The sequence below is a fragment of the Manis pentadactyla genome, chromosome 5, assembly GCF_030020395.1.
Source record: "Manis pentadactyla isolate mManPen7 chromosome 5, mManPen7.hap1, whole genome shotgun sequence".
Taxonomy (NCBI): domain Eukaryota; kingdom Metazoa; phylum Chordata; class Mammalia; order Pholidota; family Manidae; genus Manis; species Manis pentadactyla.
The window spans coordinates 3,669,124-3,684,251 of NC_080023.1; the positions used below are offsets into that span (position 1 = coordinate 3,669,124).

General features: G+C 54.0%; 1 protein-coding gene across 9 annotated transcripts in view; it reads right to left on the reverse strand.

The window, feature by feature from the left end:
* The window catches only part of NSD2 (nuclear receptor binding SET domain protein 2), a 98,891-nt gene that overhangs the window by 6,811 nt on the left and 76,952 nt on the right, over positions 1 to 15,128 (reverse strand). For 5 of the 9 annotated variants that reach the window (XM_057502045.1, XM_057502044.1, XM_057502046.1 and 2 more), the window contains 9 exons: positions 13,343 to 13,474; positions 13,106 to 13,229; positions 11,962 to 12,162; positions 11,088 to 11,267; positions 10,619 to 10,775; positions 10,274 to 10,479; positions 9,044 to 9,147; positions 7,581 to 7,850; positions 6,568 to 6,684 (listed from right to left, as the gene is read on the reverse strand). In XM_057502045.1, coding sequence (XP_057358028.1) covers positions 6,568 to 6,684; positions 7,581 to 7,850; positions 9,044 to 9,147; positions 10,274 to 10,479; positions 10,619 to 10,775; positions 11,088 to 11,267; positions 11,962 to 12,162; positions 13,106 to 13,229; positions 13,343 to 13,474 — 1,491 coding nt within the window. Of the gene's footprint in view, positions 1 to 1,319; positions 4,398 to 6,567; positions 6,685 to 7,580; positions 7,851 to 9,003; positions 9,148 to 9,866; positions 10,480 to 10,618; positions 10,776 to 11,087; positions 11,268 to 11,961; positions 12,163 to 13,105; positions 13,230 to 13,342; positions 13,475 to 15,128 lie in introns of those variants that run through there. The other 4 variants (XM_057502049.1, XR_008997664.1, XM_057502051.1 and 1 more) reach the window with 4 other exon arrangements.

Here is a 15,128-nt window from a genome sequence, read left to right on the forward strand (position 1 = left end):
CTGGGACGTGTCTCTCCTGGGTCCTCAAGAGCAGTGCAGCTGCAGCCCCAAGCCTGAGCTGCCAGCCAGGCTGGCTGCCTGTGGATGGTGCCCTGCTCTGCGACCCAGCCCCCAGGGTGCCTCCTGCCCAGGACAGGCCATCTCCAATGCATCCCTCTACATGCTCCCATCTTTCATTAAAATAGAATTGTTATCTGAATGTGCTTTTGTCTTAACTATATAAATGTAATGACCTAACTTTGTTCCTGTTAACAGCTGTATATTATTCTTTAACAGACCTAGTGATGCTCACTGGCCCCACTATGGACGTTTAAGCTGTTTGCATCCTTTTCCTGTGGCAGTGCTGCAGTCTGTTGTCTGAGCCTCCTCAGGGCTCACAGATTCCCTTCCCGAGCAGGCCTGGGACAGTGGGACCACAGGTCCTTGCCACCTCCAGCACCATCAGGCTTCCCGGGCGGCAAGTAAGGCAGCCCCCTCCTCTGCCATGTGCCCTTTTCAGCTGTGGATGCCCTGTCTCCTGTCTTACTGATGGTTTTCCCACTGGTTTGCAGATGACACACATTACCAGACTCTTGATAACTGTGTGTCAAGCCTTTCTCATAGGATAACACTAGAATTTTAGCTTCATAGTAACCCTTTCTCACTCAGAAGTCTTTCACACCACCCTGGCTTCCCTGGGCTCATGAGTCAACCTTGAATATGTGTCCTTGAAAAATACATGGTGCCGCTTTGTGTGTTTATAAAAACATGGCATTATTAGTTGTACGTAACTTCTGAATGTCCACTTTGTCTTTAATTCCATCCTGGTTGGTCCTGCTGTGCTCCCTAGTCAGGGCTTAGTTCGTGGTTTGTCCATGGTCTCCACCTGTGGCTGTGAGAAGCCCACGCACAGTGGCCCTTCCTGGCCTCTCCCATACCTGTCTGGCTTCTTGCTGCAGGAGGGACCCTGCAGACACTGTGTGGGGTCCATTTGCACTGTAAGGCCTCTTGGGTCCTTGAATGTGGTAGGGCTGGAATTCTAGCTTGTCTGAGAGAAAACGTAACTGTAGAAAATGTGACTTCATCTGGTACACCTTTGCACGATTTTATTTTAAACCTTTCAGAGTCACTTTGTTTCTTACGTACAGCAGAGAATTAGGTTTTGCTTTATGAAGCAATCTGGAAATCTCTCAACAGGTGAATTAATCCAATTCCTTTTTACAGATATGACTGGTAGATTGGGCACGAATCTATTATTGTTTATATGGGTTTTAAGCCTTTCACTCTGAGGTTAGTTTTCCTGTTATGCTGGGAACTTTTTACGTTTCCTACTGGTTGCTTTTTTTTTTTTTTTTCCCCAAAAAAGTAATTTACTTGCCTAAGACAATAACATTTCATTTAACCATTTGGTACTTCTACTGGTTGCTTTTTATAGACCTGCCCTAGATCTACACGTGCCTCCCCTTCCCTGTCTCTTCCAGGAGTACCCCGGCCATCATCACTGCCAACCATGCCATCAGCCAGGCCCCTCCCCCCTGCCCCCACCATTACAACCCAGCTTTCCCAGCATCACCTCCCGGCTTACCTTCATGCTCCGGTGTGCTGAGCTACTCTCTGACTCGTCAGCTCTGACTCTCAGACATCAGAGATGAGCTGGTCCCATGCTGCTCTCTTCCCACCTTGTCTGTCAGAAAGGGCATCTGGGCATGTCTGCTCCTGTCCTCATCCCTGCCTCTTGCTTCGCACTCACCACAGGTCCCCTTGCTGGGGCTTCTCTGCCCTCTGACTGTCTGAAACACGTCCTTTAGCCATTTTCCCTGGAAGGACTGGCTCCTCCCGGCCCCTTCTGTTCCCTTGTGTTCAGACCAGGTACCATCGCTGTCCCACCTGAAGAGCCCCCCAGCTGACCGTTCAGTCTTGTTCACCATCAGCACTGCACCTGTGCTCGGGCACCAGGGGCTGCCGTGAGCACTCGAGCCAGCCTTATTCTCTTCCCTGCGGAAGCAGTCAGTTTGTGGGTCCGGCTGGCCGAAGGGTTCTTATGTCCAATCATTGTAATAAGGTCTTATGCTGCTGCCAGGCTGAGTGGATCTCCCTGAAGTACAGTGTGTTCTGTCAGTAACCCAGACTTGCCTTTCGTGGTCCGGAACCCCAGCAGGGTGACCCCCTGCCTGTTTGCACAGATGCTCCCAGCCTGCCCCCCACCCTCCAGGCTCTGCTCCTGCCTCCCAGGTCCTTCACTCCTCTCCACGGCACCTCGTTCAGCCCTCAGGTCTCCTGGGCTTCGTGTCCCCAGGTACTCCTGGTGTGCGCTGTGCTTTGGAAGCCATCGTCTTTTCCTACCGTATCAGTCCCGAGCCCTCCAAGTCCCTAGTTCAGCCTTGCTGGCTCTAATTCCTCACATCTTAAAAAATCATGTGGAAGACTGGGGCATAATTTTCATCTGCTCTGTGGCACTATTTCCTCAGCACCTTTTCTCCACCCACAGGGAAGTCCTGCTGCTCTTTGCCAGGGTTTTCATCATCCTTCTGGAATCCTTGGAGTTCTTGGAGCAGTTGGGGTGGACAGGGTGGTTTCCAGGTTCCCTGTCTCAGGCCTTCTCTGCCCTCAGCCCAGGGAGCCCTGTCTCCACCTCATTCTCGGAAGTTGTCCCTTTCCAAGCTCTATCACAGCTTCCCAGGACCCCTCCTGGCCCTTCTGACGCTCCCAGTTCTACTGAGAGCAGGCTTCGTAGGGGTGGGCGCTTGCCTAAGGGTGCCAAGCTCTGCCCCGTGGGACATCCACACACTCTGTTCTCAGCGGGCTCTCGGGTCGCCTGGGGAGGACCTTTCAGGCTGATGGGTCTGTGTGTCCCCCTGAGTTCCATTGAGGACGTGCTCTTTGTACTGTTATGTGTAGCTTTGGAAGTGAGCAGGCACCATCTTCTCCTAGAATCTTGTTTATAGGTTTTTAGTTTTATAGATGAGGTGTTACTGCACTATGGCCCCCCCACCCCCATAGTGCTCTTCTTTGAAGTACCAGTAACATCTTTCCAAGCTGTGGACTCACTCTCAGCGCTGTCTCCCCAGGTCTCCTCCATCCCCGCGACTGAAGCCCATGAAGAGGGGTTGGCAGGACCCACCCAGGCCCCTGCCCTGGTGCTGACGACTAGGGAGCCTCGCCTTCACCACAGTGACCCTCAGCTGCCCAGTGACACTATTCCCAGTGTCTGTCTGACCAGTAGTGTACAGCCAATAACATCCTTCCTTGGATTAGGATTTGCTAAGTTTCTAACTTTTTAATACTCTTACTTACAACCTGGTTTATTTTTATTATGTAAGTTACTGAGCTTCCAGTTGGATTCCTGTGTTTTAGCCAATCTACATCTTAGTCTTAGAAACTAAGCTGTTTACATTTACTGTGATCACTGACAATATGTACTTTTCACATCTTACACTATGCTTTCCAAGTGCTTTTTTCTTTTCATCCCACTTACTTCACGTCCACTGGGGTGACTGATGTTTCTTTATGCCCTTTAATGATATGGAAATTAGACCTTCCATTTCTCTGTTTAGTAACGTTCCATGTAGTTTAACATGCATACTTGACAAACCATAAAGTTCAGGAAACCTCCCCCTCGATCCCCACAAAGCTCACCCTGGTCCTCCCACCACCTGCTGGCCTCTGTGACCCTCTCATCCAGCGCCCTTCCTGCCCACGCACCTGCCAAGCCACCATCTGCTCCACAAGTGGTGGGAGAAGCGCACAACAGTGCCTTGTTTACATAAGCCCACAGATCTGCAGGCTCATCCCACACCTGGCCTTCTGGCACGTTTGACTTACCTTCTGAAATTCAGCTTTCTTCTTCCTGAAGCGCCACCACCATTTCCTTCAGGCAAGTCATGCTGGCGGCCAGACGGGCCATCTCTCCATCTGTCCGAAGTGCCGGTGTGGCGGGGCACTCAAGGCCGAGGGCCACTTCCCAGAGCTCCCCGCCGCGGCTGCTGGCTCCTACACACCAAGGAGCTGCACTTTTCTAACAGCTGCTCCCTGGAATGTGCTATTTTTCTCTCTGTTACTTTTCATATTCATAGTCTTTGGTAGCCCACAGGTTTGGGTTTTTTTTAAAACAACATATTAGGTGTGGATTTGTTTTTATTTATCCCACTCAAAACTTGGTCAGTTTCTTCATCAAGATGATACATGTCACACATTCCAGAAGACTCTTGTCACGCGTCCTCTCCCTGTGTCTTCCTGCCTCTCCTGGAACACCCACTGAACATCCTGTCGTCCATCAGCTGCTCGCACGGGGTCCCTACCTCTCTGCAGCAGCGTGGCAGTCGCTTCGATGCTCTTCTCGGTGGCCTCCAGGTCTGTCTGACCAACTGCTGAGTTCACCTCAATGACTACAGGGTACCTCCCAGTGTTAAGGCTCAGACCTGCCGGAGAGCCCCTCAAAGTCTTGTGATCCCTAAACCTGCTTCTATGACTTTAACCATTTCTAATATGCTTACAAAATATTTTCTTTCGGAGTTGGTCTTCCTGCTTCAGGTTCTCAGCAGAAGCTAAGGCTCCTGTTTGATGGGTCCGCTCACTCACGGAATCTTCTGTTGTGCTTTCTGGACATTTAGGTGGGACTTACATTTGTTTTGTTTTTACAGGAAATGTGTGAGGTATGAATTGTGTAAGTGTCCCTCATGTATCATGGGCTTTATCTTGGCTTTAACCAGGTGCCCCAAGTGAATTTCCATTTCAGGAACCAACTTAATATGTTAAATGATCAGCTTGGCCTTTTTTTTAAAGCACATGATTAGTTTAAATTAAGACTCTAAAACATAGCAAGGCATAGACCTAAGGTTTCTATTTCTATTAAGATAACTTCTCTCACCACTCCACCCAAAACAGGAGCAGGATGGCTGAGGGAAAGTACATTTGACCTCTGGGAGCTAAAGCCCTCTGAGGGGTCTCCACAGGCGCCTCAGCTCCAACTGCCCACCACCCAGGCCTCTGAGAGGGCTTGTGGGGGGTCCCTACACAGATTTTAACTCAAGCCCCTACCTTCTCCATGTCCCACACCCCTGGGGACCTGCGTGTACCTGCTACTGTGGCTGTGGAGTTGGCCATGGTGTGGCAGAGTTGTCTGCCCCCTTCCCTGCCATCCTGCTCAGAGTCACAAGACCCTGCAGTGGCCTGGTGGCCAGTTCTCCTTCCTTCACACTCAGGTCTTCCTTTCATTCTGCAGCGCAGGGTCCCTGCTTGTCTGCCCACTGGGTGTGCCAGGCCCCACCTGCAGAGGAGCTGTGTGGCCAGGGTCTGAGAGCAACGTGCTGGTGGCTTGGCCCTGACAAGGCCCAGAGGAGGAAGAGCTGCCCACATCTAGTCCAGGACCACGCCTTTCTAACCAGTGCTTTCATTTTTAAAAGTCTCACACCTACAGGTCAAAGTGGAGCACAGCCACAGTGAGCATCAGTACACCTTTCACCCAGATACACCAACTGGCAACACCTGCCATTCGCTTCCTCTCTACTGCCTGTTACGTATGCGCACGTGTCACACGTACACATGCGTGTAGGTGCGCACATGCCCCCGGTCCTCTGGAAGTGGGCTTCCACATCAGTGCCTGAGCACAGCGTTCCCTCCACCAGGATCTCCAGCCTCAGCACCCTCACCTTATCCAGCTGGGAGCCCCTCACTGTCCCAGAGACGCCCTGCCGGCTCCAAACCACGACACCACAATTCAGCATCTCGTCAGGAGGCCCAGCGGCTCTGGTATCTCCACCGACCAGACTGGGCCCCATGACCAGTCAGCTGGCAGTGACTGGGAGCCCCTGCTTGTCTGGCAGGCTTCCCTGGGGCCGGCCTCTCTGGGACCATCCCACGGGCCTCTAGAACCACCCTTCTTCCATGACAGCCTTCTTTCTCGGGATTCTCATACCTTGGTTCTGTTTTCCAGGAGTCACTCAGATTTCCTGGTCTGTGATTATGTTCTACCTTGTTTTCAAGCACTATGATTGATTTACTCTTAAAAATAGCCACATTTTTTCTGCTAAATTGAGATAAAAAGCAAGCAGCAGAAGCATGCACTATCTGCCCTCCCCTCGAACCACACTCAGGCACCAGAGAGACTGTGTCCTGGGGTCAGACTGCCCACTGTGTGGCTGGGAATCAAGGACGCCTGCCCTCCAGGAGCCACCACAAAACGGACGGCATACCAGACGTGCCTGCCTTTGTCCACGGCCCCGTCCACGAGCCACCTCACCCGTCCTTCCTCAGTGCTGGCCCCTCCAGCAGACCTGTGTTCTGCACGGCACACAGATCTGGGCTCCAGACAGGCAGTGAGCAACCAGAAGCTCCACGATGTGACCAGGAAGGTGTGCGACTCCCCTGGTCTGTGCTTCCCCTCCTTTCACCAACCCTTGGTGTGCATGTGTGGGTCAGGGACACATGAGGCTCCCAGGGTGCTCTTGTGCCCAGGGGCTCTGGCCTTCAGGCACCTGCCATTAGATACTGGGCTTCAGAGGAGAAGCAGAGGCATTTGAAAGGGATGAAGGAGACAGGCCTCAGCAGGGCAGGTCCCGTGCTGTGGGCAGCCCTCAGGGCTCTCATTACCTTGTCTATGGTGAGCATGTAGAAGTGCGTGATGTCATTCTCATGGGCGTGTTTGATCCTCGCCATGCACTCCTCCTCATCAATCAGCTCCCCGACGTACTCGTTCACAAACTCACCCTGCAAGGCAGAGAGCGCCATGAAGTAGCTGGCCTGAGGCCATTGCCCAGGACTAGAGCCCCGCACCACTAGGGCTGGGCTGCACCTTGCCAAGTCCCTGCAAGTGGAAGTATATTCAGACGCCTTTATGCTGTGGGGTACAGATGGTTGAGGAGCCCTTCCAGGTGCTCGCCCTGAAACAACAGGATCCTGACCCTTGCTTCCTGCAGCGCCTTGTCTCTGGGGACACTGGCGTTATACCCTCCAAGCTCCCGCATGACTCACCCTCGCAGGTCAGTTTCCCAGAAGAGAGGAGGGTCAGGAAGAATTTGACAGGCGGTGCGGCGAGCAGAGGGGCGAGGCTGCTGAAGTCGTGCGCACTTCCAAGCAGCCTACCCTCCACTGCCACTGCTGGGGACCAGCCTGCGACAGACCTGGGGTCTGAGCCACTGCCCAAGGCCACAGCCAAGCACAGCTAGGCTACAAGATAAGCACTTTCCCTCGGTCCCTGTACGAGGTGGCCATGCAGGGGGGCTCGCCTCAGGACAGAGGCAGGCTGTGCCCATCTCATGGACCACATGGCTCCCAACAGCCCAGTCCTACTGTCCCATGCCTTCCCGCGCAAGCCCTCCTGAGCACCCTGGCTGTATACTGGAGGAAAGTGGCCCCTTTACAAATCTTTCACATCCTAAAAGCAACATCAAGATTCTGTCTGAACATGCATTTAGGGGAGTTAATGAGTTTCACTTTGATGGATGTCTCTGTTGTCAGGTTTTACAATATTTAGTTCCAATAACTCAGAAATCATTTTGCAAAACCATTTTAACATCACTCAGGATGTTACAGCACACTCAGGAAATCTAAGTGAGCCACTGTACCACAGTCTCTGAAAAGCAGGACGGGGGCATGGCGCACACCTTCCTGATGTCCCGCTTGGCGACCAGGCCCCATCCTTTGCCATCGGTCCTGATGATCTTGGTCTCGGGGTACTGGCGCTTGGTGAAGCACTGGTTCTGGCAGAACTCTCCTGCAGGGCACACTTGTGGGTGGCACTCGAACATCAGCATCCTGTTCAGACACTCCGAATCAAAGCCACAGGGGTTCTCGTCTGTGGGCTTACAGTTGCACTTGGGGATTTCTGAAATATCAGCTGTATAGATCTGGACTTTCCCATAAGGCTTATTCACCTGCAGGGGAAAAGGAGGGTGACTCAGACCACACAGGGGGGTTTCCTACTCCTGCATGCTGCCCAGTGCCTCACAGGCACCTTGCCCAGATCCCAGCAGCGACCCCTCGTAGCAGAGGCTGCAGATGGGACACCCCTGAGCTGGGAGCTCTAGGAGGTGGGCTCAGTGCAGCCCCTACCCCCACACTATTTTCTGTCACTGTTTGTGGGAGAGAGCCGAAGCTTGTCCAGCCAGGCTGCTGTAAGAGCAACCTGCTCTCTTCTGGGGCTGCACCTGCACCAAGCCCCACAGGTGAGCACAGGGCCCCGCCTCTGCCCACGTGGACTTGAACTTTATTAATGGAACAAGAGCAACTACACAATAAAACACCAGAGAGCACTAAAAAGCCAAGGGAGTAACAAGTAATTCAAGGGAAACCACGGTGAAAGACAACCTTTCCTGCTGTGGTGTTAGGCTGTACAGTGCTGCAGAAGAATCTGGAAACACTGAGAACCTGAAATTGTTCTCCTTTTTGTCCCAGTTCCAGAAACTCCACTCCTGAGCACTTATCCCAAAGATAATACTAAATACAGACTAATACAGAGAATGCTTCCTTTATGCACACCAACACAGCAGCCCAGATTCCAGAAGCAAAGGCAGAGCCCTCGAGCAGCTGAAGGCGGCCCGCACACGTGGGTCAAGGGACCGCCAGGGCCTGGGCACCAGGCTGTGAGAGGCGCCAGTGCTCTGAAAGGCACCGGCCCAGCTACCCTTCCCACATCCGGGAGGCCTGTGGACATGGGCTTCCCACCAGGGCCCCTGAGTTCCCAGGAGTCAACATGGCACTGTATTCAAGAATGCCGACATCCGTCTTTCCCGCCGCCGGTGAGGTGGGAAGATCATCCTGCCTCGGACTTGGGCTAAGCACTAGACCAGGATGGCCTCTTCTCCCAGCTTGTCACTGGCACTTGGTGACAGGGTGGCCCAGGAGGTGGGCTCATCCCCAGGCAGCCTGGCTAGGGCTGTGCCTCCAGCCCTGCACTGGCTACCAGCTGAGCCTTACACCCTAAGCAAACCGCGACCTCCCATACAGAACCCCCTGCCCAGTCGGACACATGCTTGATGGTGACAGTGTCTGCTGCCCGCCTTGGACTCCTCCCGCCAGCAGCCCCACCTGGCCGCAGTCCTCCCATTCACTGCGCCCCACACGCCACCTTGATGTGCTTGTAAGGCGGGGGCTTGCGCTCGCTCTCCTGCGTCTCTCGGGCTTCCCTTTGAAGTTTGACTTCACGAAAACGAGCTTCAGCTTCCTGCAGTGCTAAAGCAGTGAAACAGGAGTAAGAGATGTTAGCAAATGGCACATCCACCCTGTCAGCTCTGAGCTTTCATGTCATTGCTTAGCGTAGTTTCCAGTGTCCATAGAACTGGAGGTCATGGGAAGCCATCAAAGGGCAGGTGTTTGTAAGCTGCAAAACATCCTGAATGGAGGAGCGCCTGGCGGGCCAGAGAGCCCAGGCTGCTCAGCCATCTCCCTGCGGGGGGCCCAGGGACCCGGCGGACTTCCGCCAGCTCCCCAACACACATGACCTCATAGCTAAGGGTCAGGTGGCAACATGCAGACTCACTTTCCTAAGGCGGATGCTGAAAATGCACCCTGTTCTGTCGGGGAGGGAAAACACTGAAGAAAGAACAGAGCTCTGTCCTGGGAGACATCTCCCGCACTGCCTGGGCAGCTGCGCTTCCTCGGGCCTCTGGCGCAGGGTCAGGACATCCTGCTTTGACGGCTTCCCCGATGAATGACACTGAACACATTAAGCTGCCTATTTTAACATCTCTCTTAAAAATTTTCATCTTTTGATGCCTGCCCTCTCTTAGACCCAAGTGCCTCCTGCATGCTGAGGGTTGGCCCTGCTGCACCTGCCCTCAAGTGCGGCCACTGGGGCCCAGGTGAGACACGCCTGTGCTGGCCCCAAGCCTGAGGAAGTGCATCTCCTCCAGCCGGAGGGCCCATCCCGCCCCTCTGGCCGCCCACACTGCCATTCCTCTCACCCTGGACCGTGGAGTCTGGGGGGTGCCCTGTCTGCTGCCCACACCTGGCCCTTCATGGGGCACCTGACACCCAGCGTCTGCTAATGAGGTGAGCCACTGCCAGCCTGTGCACAAGGCCTAGACAGCAGAAAGCTTCCTCCATGTCCCCAGCTGACTAAGGCAAGCTGTAAAGGATTTCTTTAAGTCAGTACTAAAAATAACTTAAAAGTAGCTGTAAGAAAGTTAAGTGAAATTCATCACAAACCAATGTGACAAGATCTGCCAAACGGTGCCTCTCACCCCACACTCCGCCTGCAAACCTTCCTACGTGAGGTGCTGCAGGAGCACCAATACCAAACCAGGCTTAACAAAGGCAGAGATCAGGGTCAGCAAAGGGCACCCGCAAACCTCCGTACCGTTTTTGAAGACTCTTCCGATCCCTCTGACCCCCTGGTAGCGGCTGCCCCGGTCCCCCTCCATGTACGGGAACACTCGCGCCTGATGCGTCCAGTAATAATCTTTAGACCCAAAGAAAAACACAGGGAATTCTCCAATCTCGTGCTTCATTTTCTGAATATTTGGGGGAACATTTTTGGGATGGCAAACTTCTGCCGGCCACCATCTATTATAAATATTAAAAACAGGATTCACAGACTCTTCAGAGAGAGTGACAATCATTTCAATACTGTCAGTACTATAAAGTAAACACAACACATTTGAACAAGGAGAGACACAGACGCACGGAATTCTGGTTCTCACACCTGTAGTTTCCAAGTTTAACCCAAATGATGTCTTGGAAGTGAAGTTTCTTGCCCGCCCGGCAATCGTTGCAGAACCAGCTCCCATCGGGCATCTCGATGTTGAGGCAGTCGGGGTGGAAGGCCGCCGGGCAGGACTCACAGCACAGAAGGCTTCCCCCTGCAATAGGCAGCAGGCCACTCAGCCAAGGCAGACGCGCCTCAGCCCACACCGGCCACTTCAACAGATGGCAGTGCGCACCTAAGCCTTAGACATCAGTTCAAAAACAGTAATCTGGGCTTAAACACATAAGCAAATTCTATTTTCACCACTCTCAGTTTCCCACGAGTCTGTGAGGGGATCATGGGTAACAGAAGTACCAAGCACGCTCTTCCGCGTAAAGACTCACGGACATCATGGGGACCAAGGCCAGAGCTGGCTAAGCTCGAAGCTCGCCTGGCGCCCAGGTCCCTGGGGACCCCCGGCCCTCACCTTTGGAGCACACAAAGCACCAGCTCACGTTGACATGGGCATGATGCCGCTTCCCCTTCCTAGCAGTGAAGTGGGCTGTACAGATGATGCTGTTGGAGGCGATCACTGAGCAGCCCGCCGCCAGGCAAGTGTCCCCTCCGTGATAGGCAACGGGGCAGCGGATGCAGCGCATCATTTTCCCTGAAGGCAGAGACACAGGCTGAGGAGTGACACTGCAGGGTGGAGAGAAGGGGCTGCACCGGCATAGAGGGGAGAGCTGGCACGGAAGCACAAGGGGTGTGTGATGGGGAATAACCAGGATGGGGGAAACAGGTTCCTCAAGGCAAAGATGCTTCAAAACAATGTTTAAGGAAGTGGTTGAGTGTTTAAAATGCTGTATTCTAAAATAGGATTAACCAGGGTTTCTAGCCTGGGCACTGCTGGCATGGGGGCATGCGGAGGACTGTGTCTGGCCTCCGCCCACTAGATGTCCATCGGTGCCGCCTCAGCATCCACAGACATGGCCGAATGGCCCCTGGCTAAGAAACACAGTGCCATGTATGGATAACCTGCCACCCTCAATCCCACGCTGTAACATGACATAAGGCAGATACAACTTGATTTTAGGATACTTTTCTCATATATGAAGGACCATTAAACCCAGATCAAATAGAACGTATCACAATGGTTCCAAGGCTCCCCACCCTGAAATTAAGTATCTGTAAGATGACCATCAGGGCAGGAAGAAGGGAAGATGGTCCTTCATCAAGAAAACCCCAAACCCAACCTCTGTGAAGTCAGTAACAGGACAACTGTCACTGAAAAGAAAAATGACAGGTGAAGGGGACACACCGCCCTCCATGTGCCCATGTGACATGCCAGACAGCTGCCGTACCTTTTGAGGGTCTTGGGTGGGAAGGGTTGGAAGCATGGCAGCTCACGCAGCTGTGGAGGGGGCAGCGGAAGCCGCGGCTCTCAAACACGGTCAGGGGGTACCTCCTCACACACGTGTCGTGGTAAAACTTCCCACACTGCGATACGACACAGCGCTTAACGTCTGCCTTGCTCTCCTTACACACGAAGCATGAGTGAACCCCTAACAGTTAAAGGAAGGGACAGAGGACAGGAGAGGAGTGAACAGCACAGTTACACTGTAGTTCTCAAGCCACTGGATCAAGCAACTCTGCTGGGCAGCCCGTGGGGCCGAGGCCTCTGGCTCTCCTTGCAGCCTTGCCAACCAGCCCAGGCATGCTTCAGAAAGCCTCCCAGCCACCGAGGGCTGCTCTGCTGTGATCTGGGGCCAGCTTCACATGGGAACAAGAGAGTGCTCAGCAGCCCAGGAGGGACACCCATGCCAGGCGGCCCAAGGTTTGGAGGGGGGGCCCCTCTGAACAAAGGCTTTCACTCTCCTCCTCGAGAACAGTTAACCAACTGTGATGAAAGATGACTGATAATCACAGGCACACAGGCCCCCAGAAACGTGGCGGTGTTCCCTGGACAGCCCTGGTGTGAGGGAACTCTATGGAAGACGCCAGGTTTCTCCCCAACCTAGGACATGCTCTGGTGAGAGTTGGGAGATGCTCAGGCCCAGCCAGGAGACAGCAGGGGCCACGCAGCAGCTGCCTTCCCATCGACCCCAGGCCATGCGGTGGTGGTGAGCCCGACGCACCGCAACAAGCAGCGACCCTCGGCCTCATACAGAGGTGTTCGTGCATGGAGCCTGAAGCTCAGGTCACACTGCGTCTCACTGAAGAGCTCCACAGGTGACCTGTCCTGGTCATGCTGTACCCTCTGCAGTCACGGTGCCCCACCACGGCCACCACATGGGCAGAGCAAGGCTCATGCAGACGCACTGCCTATTCCCCCAGCACTCCACCAGTCACCTGACACCCAACTAAATTTTGAGCAACACACTCATCAAGCATCACGGGAGGTGCCGGGCAGATGGAAGCCAGGGCACTGCTGAGGAGGCGACCTGGGAGGAGATCCAGGGCTGGAGGGGACAAGCCCTGGATGATGCCCGGCTGCCACAAACTTACCTGAAGCACATTCACTGCAGGAGAACCTCCCTTCTGGTCTCCGGGAGAGGCCGAGGCAGGAGAGGTGGAAGGCGCCACAGCAGGGCCCTTCGCAGAACACCAGGCTGCCAGTCTGCTCGCACACCTGTGGGGAGAAGGGGTGGTGGGGCTGCAGCTAGGGCAGGAGCACACCTGGCATGAGGGAGAGACCAGAAGGCCCCCTGCGGCCACGGTGGGCAGGAACCCTGCCTCCCTCACCTGACACACATGCTCCTTCTTGGCGGCTGCGCCACGCTCCGACCTCTTAGACGACACGGACACCTCTGTCTGGGTTTCATCTGCACTTTCATATGGGGACTCCAAGGGCTCGTCTCCTGGGCCGTCCGAGACCTGGAGATGAAGGAAGTGGCAACAGTTCACTAGAGCAGAGGGCAGTGGGCGGTCACAGGGCATCAGAGCCGTGCCCACTGGGGCTCACCTCCCACCGTGCATGCGCACACCCTCCCCTAGAAATAGGGTGTCAGTTAGGCTGTGTGGAAATTCAGAAATGGACTTTACCCTGCTTAATGTTCATTATGTATGCATGCAAGAGCACAAGACTCTACACTCTTAGTAACACTCAGAAATGAAGTAATTCCTGTAAAAATCCAGTTTGCTCTGATAGGCTTTGGGGCCGAGACTCTGCACCTTTCTTACCCAGTCTGCTAAGGTTAGAGAAATGCATTAATGCCAAATAAGATTTTAGAAGAACAAAAGTACAGTGTCAAAACATGAGCCTCGTGCCATGACGTTCCTGCTCACTACTGTTGTGGTGGAGACCACGCTGTTCCAGAAGCACGCTCACATGCTACAGGGCTAACCCCAAGGCCAGAAAACCGTGTCCCAGATGGTCACACCAATGCCCATTTCCCTGCCAGTGGGGGAGGCTGGGACGGCAAGGTAGGGCCTGCCACTCTGTGAACACCGAGTCCAGAAGGCCCAGGAGGAAGGGGGGGCGTCTTTGAGAGGACAAACAACTCACAGGTTGTATTTCATCTCTCAGAGACCATCAAGAAGAGCCTGAGCCCATCCCTCATCACTGAGCACAGCGTTTTGCCCTCACTTGACCTTTAAGGATACATCTTTAGATAGAAATTAGTAAATTTTTAATTAGAAAACTCTTATATTACCAAACTCAGATTTTTTAAAAAACAGAGCAACACAATTAGTGCTTATTTGGTGTGAGGCAGGTGTTGAAAACTGAACCTCCCAGCAGAGCAAAGGCACACTGCATGGCCCGCCTCCGTGCTGACGACGTGAACTGTGACGCAGGCTGCTTGCTGGTAGCAGAGCTGGACTGGAAACTGGGCCACATTTAAAACCACCTGCCAGGCAGTCCACCCAGTCCTACAGCAGACCTGCTCAGCCTTTTCCCGATTGAGCTCCGTGCGCTCAGGGCCCTGCCGACTAAGGTCAGGGTTAGGGGCAGGCTCTGCCTGCAGAGTCCTGGGCTCCAGCTGGTGCCCACGCAGGGGTGCGGCTCGCCGGTCCAGCCTAGCTACTCTCCTCAGTTTGCCACATGCCCGATAACAGTCTCAAGAGAAAGAAAGCAGCCTTTAAACTCAACCTCCTCACCTTTTCCAGGACAATGGAAGTAGCAGCATGAATGATCCCTAAAGTACAAGCCTCGCCCTTTGAGGCCGTCACACGGCCCAGAGCCCCCTTCAGCTCACCTCCTTGACGGAAACGTCCAGAAAGGCAGCTCCAAGGCGTGCTCTGAGCTCAGACCCAGCCTGAACGCGCCCCTCAGCTCTGGGGTCCCGGGGGCTGGGCACTGAGGAGAGGCTGCCCGGGCCAGGAAGAGCCGCCCCCACCCAGCTGCGCTGCGGGAGCCCAGGAGGCCCGAGGCCACACCGCCTGAGGGAGGAACTGAGGACGAAGGCAAGGGCCGTCCACACGGGCTAGTGGGATGAGGGCCCTGTGCCCTACCCCCCAACCCATGTTCTTCCCTCAACTTGCCTGGAGAGCAAATTTAAAAGCAAAAAAAAAAAAAAAATGCATGGAG